General features: G+C 39.6%; 1 protein-coding gene across 12 annotated transcripts in view; it reads left to right on the forward strand.

Moving 5' to 3' along the window:
* ctnnd2b (catenin (cadherin-associated protein), delta 2b) overlaps nt 1-13,518 on the forward strand; it is an 89,266-nt gene that overhangs the window by 20,162 nt on the left and 55,586 nt on the right. For all 12 annotated transcript variants that reach the window (XM_067453619.1, XM_067453622.1, XM_067453621.1 and 9 more), the window contains one exon: nt 2,349-2,461. In XM_067453619.1, the coding sequence (XP_067309720.1) occupies nt 2,349-2,461 (113 nt within the window). The remainder of the gene's footprint in view (nt 1-2,348; nt 2,462-13,518) is intronic.

A 13,518-nucleotide genomic window follows, 5' to 3' on the forward strand; every position in this document is an offset into this window, starting at 1 on the left:
GTGGTTCGATCTGCGGGTCCACCTGACCAAGTGTCGAAGTGTCCATGAGCAAGACACCTAACCCCAGCTGCTCCCGACGAGCTGGATGGTGCCTTACATGGCTGACACTGCCGTCGGTGTGTGAATGGGTGAATGTGAGGCAATATGTAAAGCGCTTTGGATGGCCATAGGGTCTGTTAAAAGCGCTATATAAATGCAGTCCAGTTACCCTCGATTTCCGGTTTTATTTTGTAGAAACCATGGAAACACTAAAGAGTCAACTCTTCAATATATAATGTGTTTTATTAGACAAGAGAGCAACTGTTTGGATACATTCATTGATCTAGCTTTCTGCGGTGTGCAACAAGTGTCTTATAGTACCCGCTGATTCTACCATACTTTCGTACATTTAATTTGTACAGAGTCTGGCCACTCTCCATTGACTAGCGTTAACTTCCACAAGGACGGGTACTCTGTTGAAGTTTAAAACTATTGGATCTGCCCAGAGCCACTCTGGATATGACATAACCAATCACTGGGCACGTTTACATGCACGTTCCTAAGCCGATTATGCCCAATAAGACGACAATGAACTTGGTCATGTAAACGCGGTAACCTGTTTTCTTTTATTGGTCATAAACGGCATACACATAAACCGGTCTGGACAGATCGTTTTTTGTCTCTTCCCCCGATTTCGCGCTGCATGTAAACGCATTAACCTGCTTTCTGTCGGCTTATTGAAGTCCGCATGTGTGATAGGTGACAAAAACGCAAACTTAAAGCAGATTTAAACGCATCCAGACAGAGTGAGCTAGCGTTTTTGCGTGAAATAAGGACATATATCACAAACACAGACTCTTTTAAGACCCAGAAAATTTTAAAGATGTTTTCTCATCTCATGCAGCAGAAGTAGAAGAGGTTCAGTCAAAACGCTGGATCTGTAACTGCATGAGGGTTAATATGAGCCGTAAATCTCCCGCTGACACGGTGCAAGCTTTATTAAACATCACAACTGATGTAACATTTGGAAAACTCAGAGTCAGATTTGGATATTTTTATGTTTGATTTCACTACAAGGAAATAACCCGGTTTATTAATAAAGTCATGTAAACGCTGTTTAATTACTTGCATTGTCAGTTTACATGTAAATGGGGAAAACTGATTATTTCAATAAGCTGATATTTGTGAGTTATCAGCTTATTGGTGTGCATGTAAACGCACCCATTATAACGTTTGGTCATGAAGTATGTCATGCTCCAGAACCGTCCGGAAGTCACTAGCCAAATACTGGCTGTAAACAACAACCATCTCCCATTGGAATGAGCAGAAGAGTGTGTGAAGAAGATGTCTGTCAACGAGAGCTGTAGGTTATGTTCGTTTAATTTGAACAATTAACTAAATTGTTCTTGCTCCGGCTTAACTTCTGTATATTCGGCAGCGTTGCCACAACAGACCGAATGGCTTCGCTCGCATCTTTCTCCACCGGCATTACTAAAACTACAACTGAAACTAGCACACCACATCAACGTCATTGTTCTCAGCCACTCCCTCTGTTTGCTGACTGGACTGGTTAAAATTTGGGCGCAAACCCAGACGATGTACTGAAGGAAAATGAAAACTGAGCAGATGTATGTAGGAGGGTAGAGCCAGGCTGAAGACAACAGCTCCCAAGATTCGGCGAAATCAAGGCGTCATCAAGCTATGCCTTTGTTATGAATAAGCAACTTCCAATGGTGAAAATGACATATTGTGCCTTTAAAGAGAATGTTTAATTTTTTAATTATTGTACTTTGCAACCAATAAACTCATTATGGCCAGGGCTCAGAGTTGAGTATATTTACACCACTGTTCAAAAGTTTGAGATCTGTAAGTTACTAGTATATTTATTCAGCAAGGACACATTAAAGTTATCAAAGGTGAGAAACATGTATTATAATACTATTAAATATTTCCATTTCAAATAAATGCTGTTGTTTTGAGCTATTCACCACAGGATCCTAAACTATATCCAACACTACTGTTTATAACATATAATGATTTCTAAAGGATCATGTGACACTGAAGCTGATAATTCAGATTTGCCATCACAGGAATAAATTCCATTTGAAAATATATTCAAATAGAAAACTTAAAATGTTTAGACAATATTACTCTTACTGTAGTTTTAGTCAAATAAATGAAGCCTTGTTGAGCCCCCCCCCCCCCCCCCCACCCACACACACACACACGCACGCACGCACGCACACACTCTCGGTGCAGTAGTTATTAGAGCATGTGTAAGTGCATGTGTGATACATGCTATAGACAGAATCAATTCCATAATTCCTTTAGGGCTTTACACATATGCTCTGAATGCTTTATGTGTGCAGGAGCTGCAATTTGAGCGACTAACGAGAGAGTTGGAGGCTGAGAGGCAGATTGTTGCCACCCAGCTGGAGAGATGCAAGCTGGGATCTGAGACCGGAAGCATGAGCAGCATCAGGTGGGTCTGGTGGATCTGTCTCACCCCACAATCCAGATAAATCCATCTATCTTTCACATCCCTCAACACCATCAAAATTGCCATTAAACCATCAAATGCCATTCTCCTCTGTGAAATCTTTTGATGTTCTTTCACAGCTTATTCCATCATGAATATTTTAATTCAGGGGAGACGCAGATCTTAACTCTCCCTCTTTAAGTAAACTCTTTAAACACTGCTGAGTAAACAAAGGGTTACGTTTTCACAAGCTTTGAATTCAGCCTGTAATTAAAATCTCAACTGTAAACCAGAACAGATTCTATAATAAAACAGACTTTATGGATTATATGCAATCAGTTTGACCCTTCAGAGGCTGATAAGTGCTTCTAATCACTGTTTACAGTGAATGTTCAAATTGAATTGAATGGCCCCATTGTATTGTCCTCTTGTTGTTGCTGTGGAGAATATTTTGTGTGTTTATTCATCAAGCCTGAAACTCAATTAATCAAATGTCCTTCAGCTGTTCAGTCAATAAGACTCCCACATTGCTTGCTTTGTCAGTGAGATTCTGTTGTTAAGGATGAGGTTTAAAGTTAAATGTTTGGTATTAGTATCTCTACTTTCAGTTGCTATGTTTCCATCCAAAATTGAGAATTTAGCTTGTGCAAATAATTTTGCGACTAAGCACCGTTTCCATCCAAAAAGAGAACAAAATCGTCATTTCCTGATAAACTGCTGCTAAATATTACAAAAATAAAAATAAATGGAAGCTGCTGCAGTTGAAGAAGCCAAGCAACTGTATATGATAATTTTGCAGGCCTATATAATAAATTACTTGTGGCACGCGGATGAAAATATATAAAGTTATCTTGCTTTCGAAAGGCGGATGCCTGCTTGGGAACAGTTCTGACAGTTCTGGGAGATAATTAAACTGATTCACTTTGACCACAGACATTGCTCAGACATTTCAGAACGACCGATACAGCATTTCAGATTCTGTGCAACGAGATCGGTCCACTGTGTACTCCAGTTATGCCATCCCGTCGCAAAGCGGTGTCTTTTTTAGTGCGCATCAAGGAATTTATTTAGTAAATGTGTTTCCATCATTGTTCATGCACACATTTTCTTAACAGATAAACAAGTTTATCCGACCTAATTGAGCACATGCGTTTTTAATGCACTTTTTTTTTTTTTTTTTTTTTTTTGAATTTATGTGCATTTTGGCGTTTCCATCCAGCATTTTTTTTATTTAATATCCCAAAATGTACCTAAAAATAGGTGGATGGAAACAGTGTGAGCAGAGCACTGGAGACCTTAACCAGGGGGGCCACAAACCCCAGTACAAACACATAACCCGTTTCCATCCAGTGAGCCAAAGAGAACAAAAACGTCACTTCCTGATAAACTGGAGCTAAATATCACAAAAAAAAATGGAAGCTGCTTCAGTATGAGAAACCACTGTATATAATAATTTTGTATATAATAAATGACTTGTGCCTCAGTGCTCGCAGGCGAAAAGCAATAAAGTTATCTTTCAGAGGCGGATGCCTGCTGTTTGGGAACACAGTCATGTAAGAAAGTTCTCTGTGTGTGTGTGTGTGTGTGTGTGTGTGTGTGTGTGTGTGTATATAAGCCCTTTTTGTCACACATCTTTTCAATCTCTCTCCCATTAAGACGAGTTGAGTAAAGAGAAGAGGAGAGATAACATAGTCAAGCCAGGCCATCAAGTGCTTTTTCACCGAGACCTATACGATTTTTTTCACCAGAAATATCACCAACACTTGAAGAAACCTGCAAAGCTATAGTACTGTGAAAAGTTCTAGGCACTCAAGAAAGTGAAGATGCTTTCAAAAACAATGTCATAAATAGATTTTGTTAATTAACCTCTATTAACTAAAACATCAATATTTGGTATTACCACCCTTTGTGTTTAACCACCCTTTTGTTCCGGTGCAGTTGCACATACTAGTTTTTCAGGTAGCTTTGCAAGAAGGTTTCTTGAAGCGCCATGCCGCAGTTCTTCCAGATTTAGTCAGTCTCAGTTTTTTTCTGTTTCTTCGTATAGTCACAGACAGACTCAATGATGGTGAGATCAGATCAAATCTCAATTTGATCAAATCAAATCAGAGAAAATCTCACTGTAATATTACAATGAATGGCAAAAGGAATGTTTAGAAATATAAACTGATATATCCTACTGGCACACTACAGCTAAATATATAAATAGCTGGCTTAAAACCATTTTGTTTGGTGAAAATACCAAAGTACCTAAGACTTTTCCACAGTGCATGTATATATATATATATACACACACACACACACACACACACACACACACACACACACACACACACACACACACACACACACACACACACACACACACACACACACACACACACACACACACACACACACACACTAAAGGTAAAATCTGGAAATTTCAGTGTTGTTGGTTGTACCTGTGTATCATTTTTGATCAGGCTTGTTCTTCGAATTTCCTTGCCTTTATTTGCAGGCTGTCAGACAGCATGTTTATTCTTGAAGACTCAGGCTAGTTCAGACCTCCCCTCAAGACAAATACAGCTAACAGACAAACAGGCTGCTCAAGGCCATAATATAAGATGCTAGTCAAATAACACGGAGCTCAAGCATCTAATCAGGGTTTTCATGGATCTTGATTGGTCTCACAATTCAGGGTTATTTTACTTTGTGCACCTTTTTTTCTGCTGTTCATTTCTACAGACATATATACTTCCAGTGATGGTTCGATTTCAGTTGCATAACAATAAGGATACAAAATGCACTTTTTTTGGCTACAAGCTGAAAGTCACAGCATCAGGAGGAGCACCGTGGGCTAAAGAGAGCACTTTCAGCCCATGACCCACTTGTTTAATGAAACATAGGTCTTTTCAAATAGCACTCCATTTTGAACAAACATAATACTGGCCTAGTTCAACCAACTTTCTGATACTCAGCAAAAACAAATCACTGATTAACCGATGTGCAGAATGCCTCTGCACTAACAGTGGAAATGCAGTGTAAACTTGTCTTATTGTCTCTAGTCGGACCGAACCTAAGCGCAGCGTTAAACATCTGCTGCTCTAGGTGAGGCCTTTGACTCTGTACTAGACGTTCACTGTCGAGCTGTATCCTGTAGCGTGGAGTTGTCTCGCTAAACGCTGTCTGTCGAGCACAGCGAGGAAGTATTAAGCCAAAGCTGTTTGACTGTTTTCCTGCCAGATTAGTCCACCAGTCTCCTGTGAGCTCGGACTGCGCTGGCACTGTGTACGCGTCTACAATGTGTGCCTCGAGGAGAGATAATTCTCTGTTGGCATGTGGTGTAAATAAGTTGTATTGAGGAGACAATGTGTTTGACAGCTCTAATCTCACTATAGTAAAACGGCAAGCGGGAGCTTCTGGCCATACAGTTAACAGTGGGAAAATAGTATTATTAGTATTCAATTCGTAAAGTATGTACATTTCTTTTAGCATTTGCTATACGTAGCAACAAGCTTTTTGTCTGTTTTAAAGCTCAATTGTTGGAGTTGATGCTAGCATCATTATGGGGATGGGTAAAGCATGTACCTTGATTGCAATGGAATCTGTTTTGAATAAAAGCATCTGTCTAAATGTAAAAAGAAAATGCATGAATGTACGTGTAGTATCAAATTCCCACTTTGCTCGAAATTGCACATGAAAAGAAAAGAAAACATTGAAAGGCTTTTCCACTGAGACTGTACTGAAATGCATTATATTTCTCTTCACCCTCTAGCTGCAGAGGATAAATTGATGGAAAGAAAGATGGTGGGCCGAATTCACTAAACAGTTTTGTGTGAGCAGTAATTGGGTGCAGAAATCTGCTACCACCAGCAATCTACTTTAACTAGGCTTTTAAGTGAGCTGAAATAGTGGTGCTTGTGTAAATTAAGTTGTGAGTATGTTGTTAGTATGTAAATTAAGTCATTGTCGTTCTTTATATCCAGGTATGCAGCGTAGTAGAGTGCATTTTAAGCATTATGAAAGGCCAATTCAGGTGCCTGGATCACAGTGTTGATAAAGTATAGGTTATAGGTAGCCTGACGTGGTCATACTCAATTGTAGTCAGAATATGAGTCTGATGCTCCATTGGGCTGTGATTATGGGGCGTGTTTCAACCGAAACCAGGAAAGACCTCAATTGGACAGACCTACAACCAATCAAAGCAACGAAGCGACACATAACGTTAGTTGTCAAATGTCAACAGAACTCAACTGCACTGTGTTGCCAAATCTGCTTTTTTTTGCGGGTTGTTTTCCATGTCCACAGGATGAAGCGACCTCAATGATGTGATATATAGACCCAGGAATGCGAATTTTAGCAGGCATCGTTGCCAAAATTACACGCATTTTAACCCCCAAACTAGGGGTGTCCATGGTTAACCGATTAACCGATTAACCGTAAAAAATTGCTTAAAGGGGTACTTCAGCGCTGGGAAGATGAATCTGTATTTAAACTGGGTCATTAATGTAGTAGAAATGTGAAATTATTTTTTAATTTGGTGCCTTCTAGACTGAGAAAAGACAGAAAATGTATTTTTGTCTCATGGGGATGAAAGACTACAATTCCCAGAATGCTTCGCTGCCCTGTGAGGCCATTCCCAAAGCCACCGCTACTGGATTACAGAGTTCCTACAATTAAATACTGAACGTATGTGTTCAATATAACGATCGAGTTGCCGCGTGAGTGTCACAGCAGACTCAGATTAGGAGTCAGATTACATTTAACATCATAAATGAGTTGATGAGCTCTCGTGATGAGAGCTGAGGTAATCGCGACCACATTCGCGGCATACATTCACAACGCGTTTTCAGTTCATGCCTTTGGAAGCTTAACTTTCATAGAAATTAATTTGAGAAGTTAAAACACTTACATTGCTTAGCATCCGTTTAAATTAATGCCTGTAGCTGAGCTGTGCTGTAAGTGTGATCTCCATTCCCCATGCATGAGTTGAAAACATGGAAATGGCTCCCTCTGCTGGCTGTAGTCTTTAGCCTTGGGGCAAACATTCCTCTCTCGTCTCAGGGGGATATAAGAGGGGGGAGCACGATCATTTGAATATACTCCAGGGTTACTACTGATACAAAGCCATATGTTAATCGCTGAAGTAACCCTTTAACCGAGTGAAACATTTTGCTCGGTTAAGTGGCGTCAATGACGTGCTTTGAATGTAGTTGTAATATATTTTTGCACCAATAGAGACCGCCAGAGCGCTCCCAGACATTTGTAATATCCACAAGAAGAAGTCATGACCAGCTTAGTTTCTAAGCGGGCAAAGAAAAGTAGAGCGTGGTGGGAGCAAGGGGGTAATCTAGCGCTCGGAAAGCGTTCCACCCCTAGGGGCTGCCATTGCTAACCAAGCCATCACCTGCTGTTAGCATCCCATTGACTCCCATTCATTTTTGAGTCACTTTGACAGTGAATAACTTTGCATCTGAGACGTTTAAAGACTCCATTTGTCCATTGTTTATTTCTAAAGAAACACGACAATGTATAAAAGGCTCCATTACCTTGTATCTTACACTATCGCCCCGCAGAAGCTGTTTTTGTAAAAATAGGCTAATGATTGCGTCATAACCAACGCGACCCTGTCGCACAGTTGAGAAATTACCGTATAGACCTGAGGAGACGCTCGCAGGCAATCTTTTACTGTCTATGAGACAGTCGGGGGGACGTGGAGACATGTCCTGGAGACTAGTCTGATAAAGTCAAGGGGGAAGAATGGGGAGAAGCCCATAGTGAGCCAAAAGCAACGGGAGAAAATATTTAAACAACGTGATTCAGATTTCGCTTTCCACATCTACTAGAAGACTCACAGCTGTCAGACAGGAGGCTCACGTCACATCTACGTCGTCAAGCTTAGTCTGAGCCTGCGCAGTTCGCTCAGCCATCAGGAAGTGAGTGCCCCTAGGTTGACTTCATTCTTTCGCCGTTGACGTCAATGGGAACCCTCCGTCCATTTCTTTTACTGTCTATGGGTGGGAGCACTTTAAAATTGAGAGTGACGGGGCAAAATGTAAGTTTTGCAATGCAGTGCTTACCGCATTTTTCAGGCTATAAGTCGCTCTGGAATATGAGTCGCATCAGTCAAAAAATGCGTCATGAAGAGGAAAATAACATAAATCGCCCTGGACTATAAGTCGCATTAGGGCAGAAGCAGAAGCGCTGTGCATAACGGATCAGAAGAAAGAAAGTTTAAAGTGAGAAACTTGTGAGGGACTAGCGAAAAGCAGACGTTACTTTAACTGTAATGAAGAAAACAAAAAAAAGCTAATCACGGACTGAAAGCAAGATGGCCAGAGCTGAAGGGACGAGTCCACAGATGCTTGAACTCTGCCGGGAGAGGCTCAGCCGCGCGAGTCAAACGCTGTGTGAATCATTCTCGGCTCCATATTTTACTACATGCCCTAATCATGCAGGCGCCCTCGTGGCCACTAGCGTTGCTCGTGAACTGGAGCGCGCATCTCATCCTAATTTAACGAAACTCAGCGTACACCTCACAGACATGAAATATATCTTAAGAAAGCTTGAAATGTCTTTTAACAATTTAAAATGAAAAAAAATTATCAGGTAATCCATGATTAGGTAATCCATGATGTGCTTGTCTCTCTATAGGCGCGTTCACTACGGAGATGGCGGTCGTCAGATTAATAAACTAAAAATAATAACCCTGACGCACACTATGGTTAACCGAGTATTAACCGTTAAGGGCATCGGTTAACGGTTAATGAAAAACTTGAAAACGTGCAGCCCTACCCAAAACGCCCTTTTTTCCCCAGAGAACACCCTCAAGAATCTATTGTTTTGGGCTAGTAGTTGGCTGGTTTTGTTGTAAAAACATGGCAACCCTGTCTGCACGCGCGCTGGAATAAACGATCTTAGCCAGTGTTGTAAAAAAAATAATTTAAGGATACACAGAGTACTTACCCAACATGACCATCATTTCTGAGAGAAATAGTGAAGGTGAATGCATACACAAACAAGCTCTCCGTTTAGGATTTGAACAAATTCAACCAAGCGCCTTTAATGATGTGCACGATTACCTTACTGTTTATTATCTGTCCGTCATCATCTAAAGCCCGCCCTGACAATTTGATTGGTCCGAACAGCTTCTGTTAATCACTTCTCTATGGATCAAGTCCAGACCGAACTGCCCGAGCGCAAATGTTGTGGGCGGGACTGAGTTCGGCTGGCATCCAGGTTAGGTTATAGGCTAACCAGTAGTACTTTTCTCCTATTAAATCCTATTAATTTGTGCATACTACTCTTTTTTTAGGCCCTTTATTTTTGCACACTATATAGTATGGAATTAGGCATACTTGGACACAGTGACAGTGCTGTTGTTGTTGCTGTTTTGTTCATACAATAAAAGTCAATGGGGTCCAGTGTTGTTTTGGACCCTAATGACTTTCATTATAAAACATTTAGTAACACTTTACAAGAAGCATTAACATTAGTTAATGCAATAACTAACAATGAACAATATATTCTTATAGCATTTCATGCCCTTTGTTAATGTTACACTTTAAATTAGGGTCCAATTCTCACTATTAACTAGTTGCTTATTAGCTTGCATATTACTAGGATATTGGCTGTTTATTAGTTCTTATGAAGCACTCAGTAATGCCTTCTTCTGCATGACCATATTCTATATCCCTTAAACCCACCCAATAACTAATCTTAACACTACCTTAGTAACTATTAATAAGCATTAATTTGAGGTAAAAGTCGTAGTTAACAGTGAGAATTATACCCTAGACTAAAGTGTGCCCAAATGTTTGTTAGTTCACAGTGCCTTAACTAATATTAACAGATACAACTTTGGATCTCAAAGGGTTAGTTTATCCAAAAATGTAAATTCTGTCATTAATTCCTCACCCTCATGCCGTTGCAATCTTTAAGACCTTCGTTAATCTTCAGAACACAAGTTCAGATAATTTTGATGAAATCGGTTGAAATTAAATCGCTGTTTATGGAGAGGTAAGAGAGTTCTCCGCTTTCATCAAACATATCTTAATTTGTGTTCCTGAAGGGCGAGTAATTAATGACAGATAATTTTGGGTGAAATAGTGTATTAAAAAAAGTTTACATGAACATTTACTAAGATAATGAATGCTTTAGAAGTATTGTCTATTGTTAGATAATGTGAACTAATGTTAACAAAGGAAACGGTTACCAAACATTTTTCAAAATATCATCTTTCATCTGTTGATTTTCTGTTGTTTTCAACAAGCACCCATTGAAATGCATCCTGTTGAACCCGTCTAGAAGGGACAGGGTTGAGGACACAGGCAGCAAGAAGCCTTCCCATCTGCCTGTGTCTGTGCTCAGACAATCCCTCTCCATTCTTACAGGATATTAAGCATATTAAGGGTGTCTAGTGCACTGGCTGACTCACGCTAAGTGTCTCCCCATAAAGTACAGGGAACACAGAGAGTATTGATTTAGCAGGCAATCTGTCAGGCTTAAGGGGTGATGAAAGCTTCTTCTGCTGCCCGAGTTTGGTTATAAGCCCGGACTGTTTGACTTTAGCCTAACCATGTAGACTTAAACCCAGTCTGGTGATTGAGAGACAAGGATACTGGCTGCATCTCAATTACTTGGGTGACACAGCAATTACTGCACTGAAAGAAGCGTTTGATAACCAGGTTATGCTGAATGACATGAAATGATCAATCATTCTCATTAGTTCTATAAAATGACTCTTTGGAAAAGATTTATAATGTTGTATGACAGATTTAGGTTCAGATATAGCTAAATCATGACATGACATTTCTGAAAAGACTTGTAAATAGTAGTATGGCCTTTATCATATTTTCATCAGTTCTTGTTTTATTATCTAATGCTAATTAGCTTTTGGGTCTTCATATGGTTCTTAGTGTATTTTTACACAGATGAAGGAGAGGAAATTGGCTTTTAACAACATTACATGGCTGTCCGTGACAGTGGAAGTCACCGCTAGACAGAAAATACTCAATCTGCTTTGTGACAAAGTGACACACTGCTGCCTAGCTTAACTAAACCAGCCTATGGCATCGCACAGATCTCAACCACTGAGCTCACTGTGTGACATCACTCACCCTGTCAGCCTAATGACCCACCACATCCTCACATGCACTCAAAATAACATTTCGTCCTTTTAGAAAGCTCACGTACAATAGGAAATGTGTGATTGATCCTGTAATTGCTCAGGCTAACTGCTGTTGTCTTAGTCTTGTTACTGCACTGCAAAAAATGCTTTAGTACTTTTGTCTTGCTTCTAGTCAAATTATCAAAAAAAATTCTAAACATTAAAAAACATTTACTAGACAAGTACAAATTAATTTCTTATTTTGGGAAAAAATTGCTCAAAATTAAGAGTTTTTGCTTAAAATAAGCAAAATAATCTGCCAATAGGGAAAAATTTTGTTTTCTGTTTGAATTAGATTATTTTGCTCACCCCATTGGCAGATTATTTTGCTTATTTTAAACAAAAACTCTCTTAATTTGGAGTTATTTTTCCCCAAAACAAGACAATTACTTTTGCTTGTCTAGTAAATACTTTGTGTTTTAAGAATTTTAGATGTTTGGACTAGAAATATGAATAGAAATAGAATAAGAAAAGCATTTTTTTGCAGTGTGGGATTGTCTCTGTTTGTCTGTATTGAGAATGTAGCGTGAGTTCCTTATTATTATTATTTTTAACCCAAATCAGTCTGGAACCTCCTTTTGAAATAGTTATCACTGAATAATACCCATAGTATAACTGTGGTATTTATAGCAACTTGTTCAAAACCATGGATTGCTTAATACTAATTTGGTTTGCTTAGTACTAGAATGCAGAATACAAGAATGCATTAAATTGCATAAAACTGATCGAAAGATACAGTAGATATTTACAATGTTGCAAAAGAGTTCTATTTTAAATAAATGCTTTCAATTAAACAAAGCATTTTGGAAAAAAGTGTATTTATTTACAAAAATATTTAGCAGCACAACATTTTTAAACTTTGATAACAATAATAAATGTTATTTAAGCACCAAATTAGTATATATTACAATGATTTCTAAAGGATGATGTGATACCGAATACTGGGGTAAAGGATGTTGAAAATTCAGCTTTGCCATTGATAAATTACAATTAAAAAATACATTGATCAGGCATAACATTATGACCTAATATTGTGTGGCCCCCTAGCCTGGATGCCAGCCGAACTTAGCCCCGACCACAACATTTTTAGGTCAGGCAGTTCGGTCTGGCCTCGCTCCATAGAGGAGTAATTATCTCCGAACAGAAACTGTTCAGACCAATAAAATCATCAGGGCGGGCTTTAGACAATGATGGACAGATGATCAACAGTAACGTAATCATGCACGTCATCAAAGGAGCTTGGATTATATTTACTCGAATCCTGAATGGAGAGCTTGTTTGTATATGCATTCACCTTCATAATTTCCTAATTAATTTTCCTACAAAGGTCTATCCAATTGATGCCTTTCCTGGTTCGGTTGAAACACGCCTCATAATCACAGCCCAATGGAGCAGTTTCAGACTCATATTCTGACTAGAATTGAGTATGACCACGTCAGGCTAGTGGCCCCCTTTCTATGTTTCCATAACATTATGACCTAATATTGTGTGGCCCCCTTTTTTTGCTGCCAAAACAACTATGACCCATCAAGGCATGGGCTCCACTTGACCCCTGAAGGTCTGGGATGTTAGCAGCAGATCCTTTTATGTCCTGTAAGTTGCGAAGTGAGGCCTCCATTGATCGGACTTGTTTGTTCAGCACATCCCACAGATGCTCGATTGGATTGAGATCCGTGGAATTTGGAGGTCAAGTCAACACCTCAAACTCGTTGTGCTCCTTAAACCATTCCTGAACCATTTTCGCTATGTGGCAGAGCTCATTATCCTGCTAAAAAAAGCCCCCAGGGAATACTATTTCCATTAACGGGTGTGCATGGTCTGCAACTATGCTGAGATAGGTGGTACGTTTCAAAGTAACATCCACATGGATGGCAGGACCCAAGGTTTCCCAGCAGAACATTGCCCAAAG

This window comes from Pseudorasbora parva, chromosome 9, assembly GCF_024679245.1.
Source record: "Pseudorasbora parva isolate DD20220531a chromosome 9, ASM2467924v1, whole genome shotgun sequence".
Classification (NCBI taxonomy): Eukaryota; Metazoa; Chordata; class Actinopteri; order Cypriniformes; family Gobionidae; genus Pseudorasbora; species Pseudorasbora parva.